The sequence below is a fragment of the Protopterus annectens genome, chromosome 12.part0 (assembly GCF_019279795.1).
Source record: "Protopterus annectens isolate FY-2018-M chromosome 12.part0, PAN1.0, whole genome shotgun sequence".
In the NCBI taxonomy this organism is placed as follows: Eukaryota; Metazoa; Chordata; order Ceratodontiformes; family Protopteridae; genus Protopterus; species Protopterus annectens.
In genome coordinates, this window is record NC_056746.1 from 591140455 (window position 1) to 591163615 (window position 23161).

At 44.6% G+C, this 23161-nt stretch overlaps 1 protein-coding gene across 1 annotated transcript in view; it reads right to left on the reverse strand.

Moving 5' to 3' along the window:
* Positions 1 to 23161, reverse strand: part of CHTF18 (chromosome transmission fidelity factor 18) — a 927562-nt gene that overhangs the window by 644628 nt on the left and 259773 nt on the right. The window contains exon 12 of the mRNA XM_044088940.1: positions 15924 to 16022. Within this exon, the coding sequence (XP_043944875.1) occupies positions 15924 to 16022 (99 nt within the window). The remainder of the gene's footprint in view (positions 1 to 15923; positions 16023 to 23161) is intronic.

Below are 23161 nucleotides of genomic sequence, written 5' to 3' on the forward strand. Positions count from 1 at the left end.
ATTGCTCTGTCTTCCTGAAAGCTTTGGTTCTGTCCAAGTAGAATCTAAGTTGTCTGTGTACATCCAAAGAATGCAGAATGCTCTCCCCATTATTCTGTGGATTTGGGTAAAAGGTTGGCAGATGGATGGCTTGGTTAAGAGCCACATTGGATACTACTTTAGGCATAAATGTTGGGTTTGTCCTCAGGGAGACCCTGTCTGGATGAAAAATGATGAAAGGTTCCACAGCCATAAGCGCCTGTAGCTCTGAAACTCGTCTTGCAGAAGTAATTGCTAAGAGCAGAGCTGTTTTCCAAGATAGAAACTTCATATCAGCAGTAGCAGCTGACTCAAAAGAAGGCAGGGTGAGCTTTTCCAAGACATAGTTGAGGTCCCATGCAGGTATTGGTAGTCTCCTTGGGGGCCTTAAATTTTTGGCTCCTCTGAGGTACTGCCTTAATAAAGGGTGAGAAAAAAGTGGTGGCTCTGTATTGTAATGAGCCAAAATGGCAGAGGCATAATTTTTAATTGATGAAAGAGATAGGCCTTTGTCCAGCATCTCAGTTAAGTATTGCAAAATCTGAGGAAACAGAATCTCTTCCATTTTCCAGCATAAGACTTTCTAGTACTAGGCATTCTGGCTTCCAGAATGACATCCATCACAGCTTTACTGAGAGGTGTTTTTTTGTATGACTACATTATCCGCCATGCTGCCAAGTTTAATGTCCCGAGTTGGCTGTGCACGATCTGATTGTTTTGCTGGGACAGTAGTCGAAGCATTTGAGGTAAGGTCCAAGGTGAGTATAGAGATAAGTTTCTTAGTATTGGATACCAGTATTGACGTGGCCAGTCTGGGGCAATCAGTATCATCTTTGGCTTCTCCTGCCTGATCTTTAGGAGCACCTTCGGGAGGAGAGGCAGTGGAGGAAAGGCATATACTGATAGGGTGTCCACTTTCCATGCTTGTCTGTGAGGAGTCTTTGTGCAGAATCTTTTTAGTTGGTAATTGAGAGGGGAGGCAAATAGATCTATGTCCGGGCATCCCAATTTCCTTGTTATCATGCTGAAAACTTGTGGATCCAGCTTCCACTCATGGGGATCCATGAGGTTTCTGCTTAGTTTTTCTGCTAGAGTATTTTCCTTTCCTGGCAGGAATTGTGCCTGCAGATGTACTTGATAAGTCAAAGCTGTGTCCCACAAGGTCATGGCTAGTCTGCAAAGGGGGTAAGAATGTGTACCCCCTTGCTTGTTTATATACCACATGACCATGGTGTTGTCTGTCTTTATCAGTAGCTGTCCCGGATGAAGTAGGTCCTTGAAGGCTGTCAGGGCATTTTGAACAGCTAACATCTCTTTTTGATTGATATGTAGATGCATTTGGTTTGAGGACCATGTGCCCTGAATGCATCTTCCTGCCATGTGGGCTCCCCAGGCATAGTCTGATGCATCCGTTGTTAGTGTCTGCCTGGCTGGAGGTAATGTGAATGGCTGTCCCTTGTTCTGGTGACAAGCCTTTGCTCACCATCGAAACTCCTGTTGCAGGCAGGGAATGAGAGTAATGACTGTTTCCAGGCTGTGGTAATGTTGAGTCCAAACACTTTAGGTACCATTGAAGTTTCCTCATATGCAGTCTTGCATATGGAATTAGTAGGATGCAGGATGCCATGAAGCTGAAAGCCTGCAGAATTTTTCTTGCAGATAACTGGGCCTTTGTTGCCAACATTTTGAAATAGGTAGTCAGTTGGCTTTGTTTGTCTGGCGTGAGAAGCCATCTGGGCAGTTGTATTCAAGTTTGCACCCAGGAATGTTATCTCTTGTGAGGGTACGAGTTTTGATATAGTCTGCTTTGAAATAGCCTTTCCTTCTGATCCTGCAGCATATGTCACTTGTAATTGTTCAGCTTTTCTTCAGTTCTTTGTGCTCGATTCCAAGCACAGAATCTCCTCCATTTATCAGCATAAGATGTTCCAGTACTAGGCCTTCTGGCTTGCAAAATGACATCCATCACAGCTTTGCTGAGAGGTGTTGTTTGTATAACTACATGATCAGCCATGCTGCCAGGTTCAGTGTCTGGAGTTGATTGTGCAGGATCTGATTGTTTTGCTAGGACAGTAGTTGAGATCTCTGACGTAAGGTCCAAGCTGGGTATTGAGACAAGTTCCTTAGGATTGGGTACCAGTATTGGCGGGGCCAGTCCGGGGCAATTAGTATCATCTTTGGTTTCTCTTGTCTGACTTTCAGTAGGACCTTGGGAAGAAGAGACAGAGGAGGAAAGGCGTAAACTTTTAGTTATGTACTCACCATAACTTTAGATGTTTGGGATCCATCTCGCCTACATTCTGTACTGATGAGCTCGGAGCCGATCCCTCGGCTCCGACTCGGCACACTTATGCTATAGAGCGAGGCCTCTTATTGGCTGAGCTATCTTTATCCCAGGATGCACCACCACTGATCCCCCAGATCTTGTTTGTCCGCATTCATGCACACATGCACAACTTGTTTATATAACATTGTTAGATGTTTCAAGATGAAACAACAGGATTCGGACCTTCTGATATCCTCTGATCTCCAAGGAAGGGGGAAGGAGGGTGGGTTATTAGGAATGTAGGCGAGATGGATCCCAAACATCTAAAGTTATGGTGAGTACATAACTAAAAGATGTTATGTGATCCTATCTCGCCTACATTCTGTACTGATGGGACAGCGTCCTAGCACCTAAATCCCGGGTGGCTCATTGGAAAATACTCCTGAGCACTGTGGAACCAAATGAAGCTCGTCCTCTAGATGCCACATCCAATTTGTAGTGGGAAATAAAGGTGTGCGGGAAGACCATGTAGCCACAGCACAAATGTCACTAATAGCAAGCTTAGAATGAAATGCTATAGAAGTAGCCATAGCCCTTGTAGAATGAGCTTTGACAGAGGTGGTAAGCTCTTTGTTAGAATAAAAATAAGCTTGAGTAATACAGTCCCTGATCCATTTGGCAATAGTGACCTTTGTGACAGCTTTGCCCAATTTATTGTCTGCAAAGGATACAAACAACTGATCTGTTTTCCTTGATTGTTTGGTCCTGTCTAAATAAAAACGTAACTGCCTGTGGACATCTAGTGTGTGGAATATGAACTCCGCTTTGTTAGAGTATTTTGGGAAAAAAATGGAAGCTCTAACGATTGTTGTAAGCAGAAACTAGAACAAACTTTAGGGACAAAGGAAGGATTTGGCCTGAGGGATACTCTGTCTTTGTGAAAAACCAAGTACGGGGGTTTTACTGACAAAGCTTGAAGCTCTGAAACTCTTCTGGCAGAAGTAATAGCCACCAGAAAAGCTGTCTTCCATGATAGAAACTTTAGATCACATGTAGCTGCCGGTTCAAAGGGGAAAGAAGTCAAGGCACGTAAAACTATATCGAGATCCCATGGAGGTGCAGGATGAGAAATCGGAGGTCTTAATAGAGCAGCACCTTTCAAGAAGGTCTTACACAATCTGTTGCTCATTAAAGGTGGGTCTATCGATTGCTGAAAAGTAGAAATTGCTGCCAATTGTACCTTGATGGTAGAAACTGAAGAGCCTTGATTGAAAAGAGAAGTTAAAAATTTTTGTACTTCTGCCACGGGAATAGAAATGGAGTCCAGGCCCCGGAGTTGAGCCCAAATAGCAAATCTTTCCCATTTGCTAGAATACAGTTTCTTTGTGGCAGACTTATGGGCCGAAGACAATATGTGTAGAACATCTGGATCCAATGTATGACTCCTAACTATAGTCGGAAGAGGAGGAGCCAAGCCGTCAATTTTAAGGTGTGTAGGGACTGGTGGAATAGTCCCGACTGATGAACCAGTAGGTCTGGGATCTGATCCAGGAACCATGGACCTTCCAGAGCATATTTCCGAAGATAGGGAAACCATACTTGACGGGGCCAGTAAGGAGCAATTAAGATCATTTTGCTCCCCAAGAGAGATGCCTTTTGAATCACCTTGGGAAGGAGAGGAACTGGAGGGAAGGCATAAAGCAAGCCGGTGGGCCAAGGACGGACTAGCGCGTCCATGGGGCTCTTCCCCGGAGCCGGGGTTAGGGAGAAGAATTCTTTGCACTTCGCATTCAGAGCAGTCGCGAATAGGTCGCAACACGGAACTCCCCATTTGTTGAAAATCTGACTTGCAACTGTCATATTCAGAGACCATTCGTGAGGAGAGAGGATGGTTCTACTCAATCTGTCGGCTATCACATTGGACTTGCCCGGTATGTGAGTAGCCACTAGGAAGCGTTTGGTCGAGACTGCCCATTCCCAAACTCTCATGGCTTCTCTGCAAAGAGGGTAGGATCTGGTCCCTCCCTGTTTGTTCAGGTACCAGACAACTGACATGTTGTCTGAGTGAACAGCAATTACGCCCTGAGGGAGATAATCGTGAAGGGCTTGAAGAGACAGAAGTACTGCCCTCATTTCTAAGATGTTGATATGAAGTAAAGTCTCTTCCGGGTGCCATTTGCCTTGGACTGACCTGCCCAGGGAATGCCCCCCCCACCCCATCTGGGAGGCGTCCGTGGTCAAAGTGGCCGCCGGAGGAGGTAGAACAAAGGGTCGTCCCTGATCCAGATTGGAGGGCACTAGCCACCAGCGAAGGTCCCATTTGCAAGATTCCATGATCCATATGAGGTGACTGAGAGGGAGTTCCTGAAAGGACCACTGAGCTGAAAGAAGCCACTGGAGAATTCTCATGTGCAACCTTGCCAAGGGGACTAGAAGAACCGTGGCGGACATGGATCCCAATAGCTGCAGGACCATCCTGGCTGGAGCTTTGGACCTGGGAAGTAAGGCTCGAACTTGAGTCTGTATGGTTTGTATTCTGTCTGTGGGTAGATAGACCCGCATTCGGTTGGAGTCTATCTCTACCCCTATGAATCTTATTCGTTGAGATGGCAGCAACACAGACTTTGGCCAATTGAAGGTGATTCCAAGGGAACTGCCCAGTGATATAGTGGCTTGAAGGCTCTGTAGTAGTAGATGCCTGGAGGTGGCAGTTAAGAGCCAGTCGTCTAGATACGGAAACACCTGGAATCCTAGACTTCTCAGATGAGCAGTCACGACTGCCAAACACTTGGTGAACACCCTGGGGGCTGTGGTGAGACCAAAGGGCAGCGCACGGAACTGAAAATGACTGCCTCCTAGGCTGAAGCACAGATGTCTCCTGGATGATTGATGTACCATGATATGGTAATAAGCGTCCTTGAGATCTATGGAGCACATCCAAACACCCTTCTCCAGCAATGGGAGAATGGTTTGTAGGGTGACCATTCGGAACTTGGACCTTTTGACTGAACAGTTTAGGATGCTGAGGTCCAAAATGGACCTCAAGTCCCCGGTCTTTTTTGGCACCAAAAAGAATCTTGAGTAAGTCCCCAATCCGATCTGGTCTGCGGGGACCGGTTGGATGACTCCTTTTTGCAGCAGCTTTGAAACTTCTGAGGCTGCAGTATCCCGCTGACTGGGTGGAGGGTCCGGGATTTTTTTGGACTGAGGGGGGGGATGAGAGAATGGGATGGAGTAAACTCCGGCGATAATTCGAAGCACCCATCGGTCCTGAGTAATACCTTCCCAGGCCTTTAGATGCTTGAGAACGACCCCCGACTGGCTCCAGAGCTGCACAGCCGGGCAATCCCTCAGGGACTATGAAAGGCTGAAGAGCCACGAAAGGACTCGCGGTCTCCAGTGTTGCGAGGGCCTCTGCCGCCTCTGGGACGGCGTCTTCCGGAAGAATTTCCCCCTCCTCTGCCTCTGGAAGGGGAATCCTCCTGCTGCGAGGGGTAAGGTTTCTGAGATCTACGGAACCACATTTTCCCTCCTCTTTTAGCCTTGGGATAAGGCCGAAAGGGAGTGGAAAATCGTGCCCCTACGGCAGTCAGAGTCTTACCCTCCTGTTCACAGCGGGTTAGTGTGTCCTTTACCTTGGGTCCAAACAGGGAGGACTCATCAAAGGGGGCATTGGCAAAGGAAGACTTAAAGGCCTCCGCGAAATGACACAGGCGGAGCCAGGCTTGTCTCCGTAGAGCAATGCCTGTACCCGCCACTCTACTTGCCCCTTCGGCCGCATAAGAAATGAGCCTCATGGACGAGTTCGAAATGGACGACATTGTAGCCAGCTGAGAGCCAACCGTCTGGGCCAGCTCCTCAGACAGGTTACCCAAGAGGGTATCGGATAGCTCCTTAATCAGATCCCTCTGAAATCTGGTAAAGTGCGTAAGGTAGTTAAAGGACCTCAATGTAAAGGCCGCTGAACTGAGGGTGCGCTTTCCGTACCAATCCATGCTCCTAGACTCCTTATTAGGAGGATGGACGGACGTCGAAGCCTCTGCTACATCTTGCTGGGTAGCAGATGCCACCACCAAAGCATCTACAGCCACACCTTTAGTTAAAAACTCTTTTTCAGGGGGTGCCGAGAGGAACTTGTTCGGACGAGCAGGCACCGGTTCCACAGAGTCTGGGTGTTCCCACTCCCTTCAACAGATCAAATCCAAGAGCTCATCGAAGGGCGGAGACACCCAGGAGGCGGAGGGCTGAGCCCCGAAGGCCTTCAGGAACACTGACTCATCAGCAGAGGGAGGTTTGGACTGCCAGCCGCCCCGTTGTTTTAGGGCTTCCAGGATGTCTGCAAAGGAGACATCATCCGAGGACGACTTAGGGGACCCCTCTGCATCATCGAGATCAGTGTCTGATGTAAGAGACTCATCAGGGGAGTCAACGTGCTTCTTCTTGCACGATCTCTTCCTGGGGGGTTCTTCCGAAGAGGCTTCAGAAGGACCTCCAGGAGGGGGAGAAACCCCAGCGGGGGTAACCTGAGGCCCAGGGGCTCCGCTGTCTAAGGACAGGGGGACTGCCAAAGACCCAGTCTCCGTATGCAGGGAAGGCGCTGGGGAAACTGTGGAGGTAGCCAAGGAAGATTTGACTAATGCACTCCTCATAGCCCTGAAGGCAGGACCACCAGAATCCTGGGAGGGTCCCACCTCCGTGGCTACGACAGTGGACGGCACTCCCACCGCCGACGCACCAAGAGGGAGACTTGGGACCGAAAGCATCAATCCCGAAGCCTCCCCCCCTGGGCCGAAGGAAGAAGTCCGTGTACTGAACTCCGACCCAAGAGCCGGAGTTGGAGCAAGGGTCGGGCCTGACCCTAAAACCTCCACCAGTTTCATCAGTGCCGGCTCCAACGTTGCCGAAGCTGTTGGAGGAGGAACCACAGTAGGGGAGTGGACCATCGGCTCCGAAGCCGAATGGGCTGGAGCCGAAACTAGCTTTTGGAACACCGGAGACTGGAAGAGTCTAAGGAGCACCCTGTCGATGTCCGAATCAGACATCTTGGATGATCTAGAGGATACCGATCAGGCCCGAACCGATTTCTCCATCGGCTCCGAAGGGCTCGGGGACCGGCTCCGAATGGACTCTACCACTATCGGCTCCGAGGGAGATCTCAAGGTAATTTCCCTCGGTGCCGATAAGGACTTCGGCTCCGAAGGGGAAGAGTCTGAGCCGGTAACCCTTATCGGCTCCAATATCAGTGGAGCCGATGAGGGTGACCCGCCTCGATGCTCCAGTCCTCGGCTCCGAAACCAGAGGGGTCGAGGCTGGAGGCATCGAGGCAGACCGTTCCGCCCTCGGCTCCGAAGTCCGTGGAGCCGATGGACAAGTCTGCTTAGATTTTTTAGCGGTCGGTTCCGACTGACTGGTCGGAGCCGACGCTTTCTTCTTTTTAGAAGGAGAAGGAGAGGAAGATAAAGCCTCCTCGAAGGATGGCTTGATTAACCCCTTGAGGATTAATTTGTTCTTCCTCTCCTGGAGGACTCTTGATGAGAAAGCATGGCACACACTACACGACTCTTGTAGGTGCTTGGCACCTAAGCAATAGACGCACGAGGAGTGGTCGTCCGTTATGGACATTTTAAAACCACACCTCGTGCATTTCTTAAACCTGGAGGGTTTGTGTTCTTTTGACATAACTGCTTTAGACAACAGAACCTATCTAAATAAAACACAGCAAAACTTAAACAAACCAAGCAAAAAGTAAAGTTTTGTTTTGACTTTTTTTTTTTTTTTTTAAACAGACTATACAGTTAAACAACACAGAGAAAGAGTCAAGACCCTCTAACTTAAACGGGTACTTGACCCAGGAAAGAGACACTAGTAGTAAAGCAACAGGGGAAGGCCCCTCTAAAACGGGAAACCTTCCCCGACTAAAAAAATCACGAATTTCTCAACAGAAATTAATCAATCACACTCGTATAACAACAATAGCTGTTAAAACAGCTTTTGGGTTCAAAGTAAGCAAAATTCTGACAGGAAAAAGCCTAAATAAATAGTACTTAGCCCAGCCAAGTTGAGACCATGTCTAAGCTTGTAAGCGGCAAACGAGATCTGGGGGATCAGTGGTGGTGCATCCTGGGATAAAGATAGCTCAGCCAATAAGAGGCCTCGCTCTATAGCATAAGCGTGCCGAGTCGGAGCCGAGGGATCGGCTCCGAGCCCATCAGTACAGAATGTAGGCGAGATAGGATCACATAACATCTGATAGTTTTTTTACAACTGAAGGATAGGGCGTCCACTTTCCATGCTTGTCTGTGATAAGTCCTTGTGCAGAATCTTTTCAATTGATAATTTTGAGGAGAGGCAAATAGATGCATGTCAGGGCTCCCCCATTTCTTTGTTATCATGCTGAAGACTTGTGGATCTAGTTTCCACTCGTGAGGGTCCATAAGGTTTCTGCTTAAATCGTCTGCCAGAGTATTTTGTTTTCCTGGCAGGAATTGAGCTTGAAGATGTATTTGGTAAGTCAAAGCTGTGTCCCACAGTGCCATGGCTAATCTGCAAAGGGGGTATGAGTGTGTGCCCCCCTGCTTGTTTATATACCACATAACCGTGGTGTTATCCATCTTTATCAGTAGTTGCCCTGGATGAAGTAAGTCCTTGAAGGCTGTCAGGGCATTTTGAACAGCTAGCATCTCTTTTTGGTTGATATGTAGATGCATTTGTTTTGGGGTCCATATGCCCTGAAAGCATTTTCCTGCCATGTGGGCCCCCCAGGCATAATCTGATGTGTCTGTTGTTAAGGTTTGGCTGGCAGTGGGTAGAGTGAAGGGCCGTCCCATGTTTTGGTGACATGCCTTTGCCCACCACAGAAACTCCTGTTGTAGGCAGGGAATGACAGGAATCATTGTTTCCAGACTGTGACAATGTTGACTCCATAAACCTTTTAGATACCATTGATGTTTCCTCATATGCAGTCTTGCATATGGAATCAGTAGGATGCAGGATGCCATGAAGCCCAAAGCCTGCAGAGTTTGTCTTGCAGATAACTGGGTTTTTGCTGCCATCAGTTTGAAGTAATTAGTCAGTTGCCTTTGTCTGGCGTGAGGTAAGCCATCTGGGCAGTTGTATTCAAGCTTGCACCCAGGAATGTTATATTTTGAGAGGGTACCAGTTGTGATTTCTTTTCATTTATTGTGTACCCTAGGCATGTTAGAAACCTTTTCACAAATGCCAAGTGTTGAAGAAGAATGTCCTTGTTCCCTGCTTGAATGAGACAGTCGTCCAAGTAAGGATACATTTGTATACTTCTTTGTCTGCAAAAAGCAATTACTGGTACCAGGCACTTTGTAAAGACCCAGGGCGCAGTAGATAAGCCAAAGGGCAGTGCAGAGAACTGGTAATGCATTACTCAAGCCTTGAATCTGAGGTATCTTCTGCACGACTGCCTTATTGGGACATGTAGGTATGCCTCTTTTAGGTCTAATGTCACCAGCCAAGCATTCTTGCCCAGCATGGGCAGAAGCTGCTGCAAAGTCAGCATTTTGAATTTTGGAATGTCCAGGTATGTGTTCAAAATTGATAAATCCAGTAGTGGTCGCCAGGCGTTGTCCTTTCTGGGTACCAAGAACAGTCTTGAGTAAAAACCTTGTCCTTTTTCCTGTTCTGGTACTGGCTGAAGGGGGCATAACCTGTTTCTCTGCCTCTACCCATTGATTTTTTGGTAGATCTGTCCAACGGTTTGCCATTGGCAGAGTATGGAAATGGAATCTGTATCCCTGTGATACTATGTTTAGCACCCACTTGTCCTGGGTTATTAACTGCCAATTTTGAGCAAAAAGTGCTAATTTTCCCTCTAAGGGTGCTGCCAAAAGTTAAGTGCTTGGTGAAGGCAGAGGGAAGTCATTGGGACTGTTTTCTGTAGGTCTGCGCTTTATCTCCTCCAGATTTGGAGGTAGAAACGCCCCATTGCTTTGACCTGTAAGAATCTTGTGCCTGGTATCTGGAACCCTTAGGGCGTCTGGATTTGCCCCTTTGAGCTCTATCTGACACAGGAAAGGACCAATTTTTTGTAGGCCAGTGTCTACTGAATCTTGGTGGCTGCACTTGTATGAAGTATTTTACAGTTTGCAAAGACTTAGCTTTGTCTTCCATTTTCTTTAAAACCTCTTCTGCCTTAATACCAAACAGAGTATCATGCTGTAAAGGTGCATCCAGTAATTTAGCTTTAACATGATCAGGCAAATTTTGCTCTTTTAGCCAGGCATGCCTCCTAATCACAGATCCAGTTACTGCGGCCCTGCACTAGGCCTCTAAGGATTCAAAACCACATTGCAAAGTATGCTTTCCAACCTGTTCAGCTGCATGCAACAATTCCTGCAATTCTTTATTTTCTGCACATTCAGAAATCAACATCATTTTCTGTTTCAGCAATCCCATAACATGCTGTTGATACTTGAGCATATGAAACTGGCAGTTTAAGGCCCTAAACTGCCAAGGTTACAGATGTATAAACCTTTTTTCCCCATCTATCCAGTGCCCTTGAATCTCTGTCAGAGGGGGTAGGATTTTTTGCGGTTGAGGTCTTAACTCCCTTTGGATCCTGTGAAATAGTTTCAGGATCAGCAGCAGGATTTCTAAATAAAAATTTGTGAGAATCAGAGACCCTATAATATCTGTCAGGCTTGCTGGGAGCCGGAGGTAAGGAGTCAGCGGTCAAGCTTGACTCCAGAAACACATCATCCACAATGTCTAAAACAGATGGTATGGCTAAAGGCCTGTGCTGAGGGAGAAGGAAATCCCTGAGCCTCTTTGATTCTGAGAAATCCTGACTCTCTCAGTGAAAATGCTCCCTCAAAGTATGCAAGGTTTCTCCAAATGAATAACCCTCAGGAGGTGATGCAGATGGTATAGACTCCTCTGCATCAGAATCCTCATAGGGAGATACAGATAATTCCTGATCAGAAGAGGAATCAGAAGAAATAGAAACCTGATCTGAAGATTCATAATCAGTGTCTTGCCTAGGCCTCATCAGGAGGGGGATGGGAACCCCTGATCAAGGTCTTCAGCCATTTTGATCATCTGTTTTTTAGGCATAGCGGCCTGTGCACGTGGCTCATGCGTCAGGTTTTTAGTTTTAGAAGTTGCTTTTGTCTTTGGTTTTGCAGCTGTCATCGGTTTGATATAAAAATGTTGAGGCCTGAATACACCCTCAGAAGCCGGTGCCTGCTCCGAGGGAGAGACATCCGTGGATCCAGTACTTTGAGTATCTAACGGCATGCCGGACTCCACATGGGTCTCGGTAGGGGCCTGCTACTCAAAAGTAGCGGGTATCAAGGGCTGCGAAAGTGCCTCACTGAGTACCGGCGAACTGGCGACTGGTTTAGTAGAAGCTTCATTGTCGGTTTTGGACCTCGACTGTCTGTCTCTGTCCTTTTTTTTTGCGATTTTTTATGTACTCCGGTAGTCGGATTGCTATCCGACAACATTTCTGGGTAGTTAAATCTGTTCCCAAAATACTTTGAGGCAAAAATATACCGACGCTTAATAGTGCGTTGGTTAAATCTAGCACAAAACTGACAGCCAGGTGTGTTGTGATCAGGGCCTAGGCAAGGAATACAGTATAAATGGAAATCCTTATGAGGTATTTGCTTCCCACAAGTGATACAATTATTAACTTTTTCTGACATCGGTATGGAGCAAGAAAAAAAAAGTTTCCCCAACGGGGTGCTTAGCTTTAGTGAATACTTTGGTTCTGAAACTCAAATATTTCAAGAGTCGGCTGACCGGCACTTGCGAAATGCTTCTGCTTCTGCTTCAGGCACCGTGCGGCAAGGAAGACTAAAGAAAATGGCGTCGGCTGCTTATTTTATACCCCTGACGACCTGACATCATGGAAGAGGAGACAGCAACCGACGCAGGACCCAAGACTTTGGAATTCAGGACGACTGAGGGCAACCTGCCAGCAGATTACCCAAATGTAATGACTGCGACAGTGAAACACGAAGAACATCTGAAAATGCCAGGAAGCAACAGAAAAATGTAAATATTTCCTGAAATGGGGATGAACAGGAAAATGGGAGATAATAATCCTTGAAATCCAGAGAAACCATTAAAGCCTGAGGAAGAAGCACACAGAACAAACTCTGAAGAGATAACATTTGAAAGAAAGGAACCTTCAGAAAGGTATTCAGGTGAGAAAGATCCAGAATGGGTCTCAAAGTGCTCTCTTTCCTGGGGCCAAAAACATTCTGGAATAAACTTCTTCCCTGTTTGGGCAGCTGGAACCTCTTGAATAGTTCCTGGAGTCAAAAGACCCTGAAGCTCCTCTGGAAAGAAGTCCAACTGGTCTTGAGGTGGCTGAGGAATGCCCATAAAAGGGGAAAGAGATTTCCAAACCAGGAAATACCCTTGGCGAATGAATGAAAGAACCCAAGAATCCTGGGTTATGCTTAACCAACAAACCAGGCACCACAGCAGCAAATAAACTAAAAAGAAACACCTGTGGCAGTGGAATGAAAATCCAGCAGTGATATCCGAATAAATTCCAAAAGTTTATTCAATGTTTCTAATGTTGAGTGCTTTCGTTCCCAAATTGTGGAACTTCCTCCGAACAAATAACATTCAAAACTAACCACCTTATATAGTTCCACCCATATCACATGAATTTGAAACACCCAATCGAAATCTAAAACAACTGTTATCTAGCCTGAGATGCAGAATTAAAGGCATCCAATAAAGCAGCCAAAAACAGGAGGAATAGCAGAGGGTCAAAAACAGACACCAGAAGGAGCTTATAATACCTTTTTTAAACTTCAGACACTTGGGTACAATACAATTTAAAGAAATCCATCATCCTGGAAATAGCATCCTTAAAGGAAATTTCCTCAAATGAGATTCAGGATTAGCAGAATCCTCTTTATCAGAGCCATAACCCAAATGGGAAGGAATCAGAGCATAATAGGCCAGGGATCAATATCAGCCGCAGTTCCCCCTGAATGTCCAAAGTGGATGTGTGAAAGGCCTCCGAGGGCATGCAAGAAGCTGGATCCAGGCCAGCCTCTGAACTGGATGCAGCAGGGGAATCCAGCACAAGAACCAGATGATCCTCTGGGTTTTCACCAGCCTCAAAAGAGACGTCCGATGGAGGTGGCAGAGCTAAAAAAAACTGGCCTGACTTTTTTGGCCTTCTTCAGAAATGGCCAACCCTCAAATTGTGAAGTGCCCTCCATAAGGTTTTTCACTAAAAGCTTTAGATGCTGGTTCTCAAGACAGCTGGCTAGGAATGAAAGACAACCATGTAAGGTCTTTGGAACAAAAACCAGACAAACAGTACAGGACGTATGGTCATGAGAAGCACTTCTAGATGACATGAAACCTCACAACAACAAAAATGCAAAAGAAAAGGATAAGTAAAAAAAAAAAACCCAATGAGGCACTTATTTGAAAACAGCTTGGTAAACCAGCAAAAGACTTGAAAGATCAGACCAAAGATCAAAGATGGTGTTCGGACTGGCGGCAGAGGAGTTTTAAGGATGATATGTCTGGCTGTCACCTTTATGCCCTACGCTTGATGTGGGAAGCATACATGAGACGTATTGCATATCCTTAACAACCTAAAGGCTTTGGTATACTGGCCAGATGTCGGGCCGCCCTTGGCAGGGGATCCCTCATGTTAAGAATACAGCAGTGAAATGGAAGGACACCAAAAGGTTGCTCAAAATACCAGGCTAATGGAACTAAATCTTCACCAAAGGTAAGTAAGACAAGACTGGTGTAAAAATTCATATCCCAACAAATTCTTCATCCATGGGGCAGACACTACATGAAGCACAGTAGAGCCACTGTTGCCTGAACGGTAAACCTAGACATTGGATTAGTAGCCTCAAGTTCTCCCCCAGTCTATGTTATTTTCTCCTTAAGGCTGGAGGGAACTTAAAATAATTGTATTTTTTATGACTGGACAAGTTTACAGTGGACTATGATATAATAAACCCTTTACCTGAAAGGGGCTTGAACATATATATGCTTACCCCAAGAGTGTATGAATCCAGTTTGTTATATTAAGCAAGGGTTTGCTGGGACAGACACACTGATTCACAGGAAAAGGCTTAGCAGTGCAACTTCCACTGCACAGATAAGCAGAGTTGTGCTGCTCCATCACTTAGTGATTGAAGGTCATAAACATTCCTACTCATTGTGTGTTAATTTGCATGACAACACCTTCAGTCATTTAAGCATCCTAACAAACTGTACGAAATAGCACTGGTCATAGCACATCACACAGAGCCATATACTTCTGTCACCCACAGGCACAAAGACATACTGACACAGACAGCTTTAGACAGTGACACATACACACACACACACATGCACTACTGAACACAGCAGGCCAAGTACAGCAGACCTGTTCTACAGATCTCAGCACAGGTCTACCCAGACACAATATCCAACAGTACAGACTGCACAAAGGCATACACCCTGCAGAGATGCTCTGACACACGTTGCAACAACATTCTCCCCAGTCATACCAGCCATGTCGTAGTTCATAGGTGAAAACTAGGCTAACCGCACTGAAGGGCCATTTTAAGCCTAGCCAGTAACCAGAGGATAGAATCAAACCTTGTATCTATAAGGTGAAAAACCTTAACCATTATGCCAAACCCAGCCATGCAGCGGTCCTCCACCACACATTAGCACACTTATAAATCCATTCATAAACCCAGTCATACACTGTCCCTTTGTATAAGCACAAACACACACACGCCACACTGCCATACTGTAGTACTTGGACGGCTCACCAATCTGTGCTGGGTGAAGCTGCATTGCTTCCCCAGAACAGATTCCCTACCACTGAAATACATACAAATGTGTCACTAAGTAGTGGTGTTGACTTGTACACATTCTACACTGCACTTGAATCTATGACTTCCACTCTATGTAAGCTTACAAAAAGCAGCACACCAGGCTAATTACTGGCCTTATTAGTATAAGCCCTGCCTTAGATTACTGCATTTACATGTAGTGTCTAAGCCCTCACTGCTCAGCAGTGCAAATATGTACTACTGGACAGCTAGCATTCTATGAACTGGGACAAGCATGTCTAGTATGCAAGGCACCATTTGCAGCTTTTGTGTACTAAGCAGCATGTTAATGAATGCCAGCCTGAATCCTTTACATGGATGGGACCCCCCCCCCCCAGTAATGTCTAAACCTCCATGCTTAAAAATCCTGGACAAAGCCAGAAATGGTGGAACAAAGGCCCAGAATCAGAGATGAATTTTAAATATTATTCTACTTCACTTAAACAGAACAAAAGGTTTTAAGTCACCATGTATTTTCTTAATAAGTATAATAAAACTCTAATGTCTGGCATTAGTGAGTGACTGTAATCTTAAGAAGTTATCAAAGGATCAAACATGTTATGGCTGAGGAAGTACGGCAAAAATATAATCAAGGGACAGTTGAGAGGTATACCCCAATATGAAATAAACTGTCAGGTTTGTGCCTGTTTCATTTGAATGGGTTCATAGGATTAACACGGTGGTTCTCAAAGCAAGATGATGAAACATACACCGACCAAAAACTTTTTATACCCTTATTACATACAGCCACAACAAAATAATGGCTCTCAGATTTCTGAACCACTACTCACCTGTAATGTATTGATGCACGATCGAATATCATTTTCTGTTTTCTCACATAATGCTGTAAGAGTACCAGTGTCTGCCTTCATACCTTGTTTACGTGAAATCTACAAAACAAAACAAGTAACCTACTGCTAAGGAAGTGAAACAAAATGTTTAACAATTAAAAATGATGACCGTTTTTTTCTTACACATTGCTTTAAAAACAAGCAGTCTTATTGCTCAGTTATCTGTATTACTGTTTTTAACATGTTCATAGGCAAGTACTAGGCTGGCTGCTGAAGTGGCTCATTTTAAGCCCAGACAATTTCCCTATCAAAGGTGAGAATCGAACCCTGTACTTAGTGCACACAAGGGTAAACACCTTAACCATTATGTCACATTCCTAATATATAGTATATTTTTCATTGCTCTCCTGAGAGCACCGCGGCACTATTAGGTTTTACCTCATATCATGCGTTCTGGCCCCAAAACCCGGACCACACCACAAAAGGAGGGGGTGTATCCATATTCATAAAGGATACCCACACCTCCAGGTTGGTGGCAACGCAAGCTTGGAAACCATCCAGGTGCAACTAACCATAGGCAAAACTGCTCTACAAATTGTAGCATGCTACAGGCCACCCTCTCAAACTCAGGAACCCCACACAGCCTTCCTGAAGACACTGGAGGGTATAAATGTATCTCCAAACACCATCATATTGGGTGACTTCAACTAACCGAATATAGACTGGGAACATTACTCAAGCCCTAACTTTCTAGCCCAACGGTTCCTGGAGTTCATAAATTCAAATGCCATGGAACAGCTAGTCACTGTTCCCACGAGAGGAGAAAATATACTAGATCTCATTATCACAAACATGGGGACAAAATGCTCCACACGGAAGTATATCCCTCATTGGTGAGATCTGATCATAAACTAATCTCATTGGAAATCCACATCCGCCCCACCCCAAACAAAAGACCACAGTGAAGAACTTCTCTAAAGCAAACTTCACACTACTCAAGACTGGTGTGGTATCCTTCAAGGCCCCTGAGCCAGTGGAAACCACAACCCAAGCTCGGAAGCCCTTACAAATGCCTTCTATGAACACCTCCACGACTGCACGCCTAAGGCAATCCCAAATAAAACCAAGACTCTTTCCCCAAAGGGCACCCGTCCAGTCTGGTGGACCCCACCCATTAACACACTTTACAATAGGAGGCGAAAGCTATTACATGATAGAACAAAATCCATAAAAGGAAGTCACCCCTGATCATTATTAGTAAAAAAATACGAGCACTCATAAAATCAACTAAGGCCAATTTTGAGAGAAAAATTGCCATGGATTCAAAGGACAATCATAAGGCCTTTTACAGCTATGTTAGGAACCTGGGTGGAAACTCCCAGATATGCTCAGAATTAGTCCAAAATGATACAAAAATCACTGAACCCACAGACATTGCCAACATACTGGCAGACAGGTTCAGTGCAAGCTTCACCCCCCTTTCCCCCCCTAAAGGAGAGATAACTATCCCAGCAGAGTGTAGCCTCCCAGACATCTCAAATGCGCAGGTGAAAGCTGCTCTCTCTAAAGCTAAAAACACAGCATCAATGGGACCGGATGGTGTCCCCGGCTGTGTGCTACACGAGCTAAATGAGGAATTAAACCCGCACATAAGGCAGCTGTTTAATCTCAGCCTTACCACAGGATACGTGCCCAAGGAGTGGCGTACGGCAACCGTGGTCCCACTCCACAAAGGCAGTGCCTCTACGGACCCTGGTAATTACCGCCCCATAAGCTTAACAAGTCTAGTCTGCAAAGCTATGGAGAGGATCATAATGGAGCTCATAAAGATATAGGGGACTTGCAGACATTGGACCCGACCCAGTTTGGCTTCGTCAAGGGAAGATCATGCCTTTTGAACTTGGTCGACTTCTTCGAAACAGTCACCAAGGCCATTGATGAGGGAAAGGCAGTCCATACAGCCTACCTTGACCTTGCAAAGGCTTTCGACACCATACCCCACTCGGGTATTGTAGAAAAACCTACCAGCTTAAATGTAAACCCATATGTCACAAGATGGGTTGCAAATTGGCTTAAGGACAGAACCCACAGGGTTAGAGTTGCTGGCGCTATGTCAGACTCCAAGCCGGTCACAAGTGGTGTCCCACAGGGCTCGGTCCTTGGCCCCCTGTTGTTCGGCATCTACTTCTCAGAAGTACAGGCCAACATGGGAGGACTTTGGATGACAAAGTTTGCAGACGACTGCAAACTGGGCGCCATAGTGGAAAGTGCATCGGACACGGATATCCTTCAGAAGGGACTCACGGAAACAGATAGCTGGTGCCAGAGCCATGGCCTGAAGTTAAACGCCAAAAAATGTATAGTCATACCCTTCGGGAAAAACAAGGTAACCCCAAGCTACCATATAGGTGGCAATCCACTAAGCACAGAAGAGGTTATCAGGGACCTGGGGACCCAGGTTGACAGTGGCCTTTCTTTTGACACTCACATTGCTAAAGTGGTTAGAAAGACCTTCTACATTGCCCACCTGATCATGAAGGGATTCACATCCAGATCTAGTGAGGTCATTGTTCCCCTGCACTCTTCACTTATCACACCAATGATCGAGTACAATGCCCCATTTGGGATGTATCTCACCCGACATCTGCAGCAATTGGAGAGACCCCAAAAGTTCCTCACCAAAAGGATAAAGGGACTCCAAAATCTGTCATATACTGCCAGATTGAAGAAACTCCAGCTCTATTCAGTCGCATACCGTCTGCTCAGAGGTGACATGTGCCTGACATACAAGGCCATGTCCAACCCGGAAATAATGGACATGCTCCACCTCAAAAAATCCAAATCCACCAAAACCACTAGAGCAAGTGACTTAAACCTTAGCACGGATATAAATAGGACGTGCTGGAGGGATAGATTTATCACTCAGAGACTCCCTATGCTGTGGAATAAAATCCCGGTCCATGTGAGGTAGAGCACCTCGCTGGCTCTGTTCAAGAGAAATCCTGACCTGTGGATGGGAGATCGTAGGTTTACCCCGGGAATCATCTCTGTGTCACTGCTGGACAGAGGCACAACAAAACTAATGGGCACAGTATTTTTTCATATAAGGGGTGGCGTAAGCCACAACAATTTGGGCTAGGCTTATAAATGCCTTAGGGCAGATAGCCTAGTATAAACCTATGAACCTATAACTTACAAATACTTTGCAAAAATACTCTTCCGTATATCTTTGACAAATACTATGATTTCTTTTACAAAAATGTTGTAGCAACACTTAGATTACAACTACCAGCTTCGCTGGTAAGAATTTACGGTGTCCCATCCACTCATCTAAGTTCCTCCTGAACAGTTTCATAGAGGTAACTCTGTTTCACATGAACTGGTAGCCTGTTCCAGTGATGTGGCAGTTGATGGGAGATAAATCTGTCCCTCCAGCAAGTCGTACTTAAGTCGCAGGCCATGTTAAAGTCCTTGGAATGGGCAGCCCTAGAACCATTTGATTTATGGATATGCAGTAAGTTCATTAGGTTTGGGTCTTTGGTTGCTCTGTAGGACAGGCACAAATCTGCACTAAAGTCTATATGATACGGACTACAGTGACAGGGACTTTAGTCAGTCTGTATAAGGCACATTCTGCGGGCCCTTGATCTTTGTTAGAAACCTCTGAGGTTGCTCTAATTGCTGCAGGTGCTTAGTACGGTACACACCGAATGGGGCTTTATACTCAATTATGGGCCAGGTAAATGCTGAGTATGGGGGGAGGGTTATACCCTCTTTTGTTCTCGAGGAGATGCCTTTACATTATCAAGTGAACTATGTGGAAAGCTTTCCTTACAACGTTAGACATGTGGTGGTTGAAGTTAAGGTCACGGTCAACCTGTTATCCCAGGTCCCTTACCACTTCATGGGTACTTAGGGTATTGTTGTTGATTTGATAGTGTGAAGGGACACTGTTTGCCCCAAAGGGAATGATGACGCATTTCTTTGCATTCAGTTTGAGACCGTGACTAATACAAGTCATTGGTCTGTGTGAGACCCTGCTGGAATACACAGATATCATTTGGGGATTCAATGACTGCTCCTAGTCTGCAGTTGTCTGCAAATTTGGTCAGCCACAACCTTTAGTTTTGACCTGAACTTCCGAGAAGAATATACCAAACAGTAGGGTGCCCAGCACTGACCCCTGTCCACCCCGCTGGTAACAGGTCTGCTGCTTGATGTGGAGTCACCTACTTCGATACTGTGTGCAGTTTGTGAGCCAGTTGGCAACCCATCTTACAATGAAGGGGTTTACATTCAGTTTGCTAAGTTTATCAGTAATGTCCGAATGTGGAATTGTGTCAAAAGCCTTTGCCAAGTGGACGTATGCTGTGTGCGCAGATATGCCCTTATCAATGAATTCCCTTGGTCACACTTTCAAAGAAACCCACCAGATATAATAGGCAGAATCTGCCCTTCACAAAGCCGAACTGGGTAGGATCCAGGGAAGTAACCTGTGTCTATTTATGAGGTCCCCCCACACACACACATACATACATGTGTGTGGGAGATGGGGATAAAGGGTTGGCAACCCCCTTTACATGTTAAGATGCCTTGTTCACAAAATAGCACAATTTCAAGGGTTTTTTTTCCCCCACCAGACTATGTTATAACGTTAAGAGTTCCTAAATAATGGTTTGAATGATTGTTTCCAATGGTACTTGCAACTTGAAAATTTATTAACAATGTTTGCACAGATTAAAATGTTTCATAAAATATCAATTTTAGAGTTTTTTCAGACACTTTTACTATGTCAGCTTTGATTAACAGTTGTTAGTTGCAAGTTTGCCAGTAAACTTCTTTACATGGGTATAGATTAGGTTTCAACTTAACTGGCGTGCGGGTGTTGAATAGGCAGTGATTGCTACTGAGCATCCTGGCAACTTACTAGTTGTTACACAAAATTCCAGTTCAACCCAGAATACAAATAAAGCAGCTTGTATTTGTGCAGCCTCCAAATGAATTCCAAACTTAGAAAGAAACAATTTAGGCTCACGCAGTGTATATCTTGAAAACACAACTGCTGGATCACAGATTCTTCAGAAGATGTCTCCACGTACAGAACAACTGAATACAAATAAATTATTCATTTATTAAATATCAAAGTAAAAGTTGAGCACGTTTGTTCCTAAAACAGTATGGGAATCATTAGAACCATACAATCACATCTAAGTCAGTTTAAATATCCTTTTCAATCATGTTAGCCTTAATCCAATTACAAAACTGAAGCCATTAATTAAAATGAAGATGGTGTTGTAATGACAATAAAATATCAAACAATTTTTCAAAGCACATAAAATATGCAATGAATAATAAAAATTCTTATTATAAACACTTAAGAAAGTTTGTTTAGAAAAGACTTTAAATGGCACTGGTCCTCAATTCTAATACTTGAGCTACAAAGACCTGGTTGTTAAGTTGCAGACCATGTGCTGCACCTAGCTTCAATTGCCATATCAACTCCCTCTGCTCCAACTTGGTCTCCCATGAGTCACCCCTTACTGCCAGGGGAAACTACTTCCAAGAGTGCAAACATGAATTTAGAATGTTCACACACTAAAGTATGTTTGTACAGGGCATTATTCTGGTTACTTTTTAAGATTGCACGCGTGTGTCTGTATATTTTTTTCCTATACTGCCTTTCTGTTTGCCCTATGTAAAATCTGGAACACAGTTTACATATAGCTATGTAAACCACCCCGTTGGTGACACAGTTACCAGATGCCAAGTGCACCTCTTCTGGAAAACAGGTAAAGGTAATGAACTGTTCCAGGATAAAGGGGCAGTGCTACACATCCCATATCTACAAGTACCTTTGCTATTGCTGTTTTTAACAGTTAAGGGATGATCACATAGGTATTTACAGTTTTTGTCTCCTTTGTAAAGAAAATTAGGTTTCCCATCTAATGTTATAAAAGTTTCATCGCTGACTTTCAAAATGTTCCAGTTATTAAGTACTACATCCTTAATTTTATTCAAACAATTATTGGAAGTCAACACAAAAGAATTAGTATAATTAAACAGATATCTTAATATTGTTTATCAATGACTGTGGGCAGTTCCTATCCATGAACATATCAACCATCTTACTGACTTCTACCAGGAAACTACTGAAATCTGAACAAATCCTGACTGCCCTAACTAGTTTACCCTTGACAAAAATGTGGGTGGCAACTGTGGAAGTCCAAATAGCTATTTGAAAAAGAGGGTTTCCTATATATTTTAGAGTCAAAACAGCCTTTTGCCACATTCTTAGAAATGGTAACATCCAAAAAAATTTACCTTAACCACTGAATACTTGTGTGCAAATTTCAAAAAGGTTGTGGAATTGCTGATGTGTGTAACAAATTCATCAGTAATGGAGCTTGTATCTTTCTAAAGAATAAAAATGTCCAAAAAATGGCAATACATGTGCCGATAACACTGCTAAATCAGAATTCATAACATGCTGCTTTTCCCAACTATACATGACCAAGTTCGCATAGATGGGAGCACAGTTGGCCCCCGTGGTGAAACCTTTGGTCTGTCTAAAAAACTCATCTTCAAAAATAACAAAATCAAAGTTGACTCGACTGTTATGCCATCTAGTAAGTCCAACAATAACAGTATGGAAAAGGTCAAGTCCTTCCTTGTGAGGAATACAACTAAATAAGTCAAACATATCTATAGTTGAAAAACTGACACAGGTGTCAAAAACTTGGTTTAATTCTCCTAAGGAAATACCAGGAGTCAGTTAGGATGTGTGGAGCATTGTTTAGTGACCCCTTAAGGAAACGGTCCACAAAAACAGGCAGCATTTGTGTCTTGGCATTCAGTGCAGATACAATCAACCTATAAGGACAAGAAATAATGTCTTTGTGGACTTTTGGAATTCCAAATACTGAAGGAATAATGGGATGCGCATTATACAGGAAATTAAACAGTTCCTGAGAAATTACACCATGTAAAAGCAAATCTTCTAAAAATAAATCAGTTCTATGATATGTGATGTTGATTTCATTAACTGATGCACTTGTATAGTTACCTGTGTCATACAGTATACTGGAAATTTAGTTAAAATAATCCAACTTGTTAACTATAACTATACCCCCCACACACCCTCATCTGGCTTCATGATCCTTATAACAGGATTGTCTCTAAGCTTGTGTAACAGAAACTGTTCATCTTTGGTTAAATTAAATTTAATAAAAGTTTGTGCT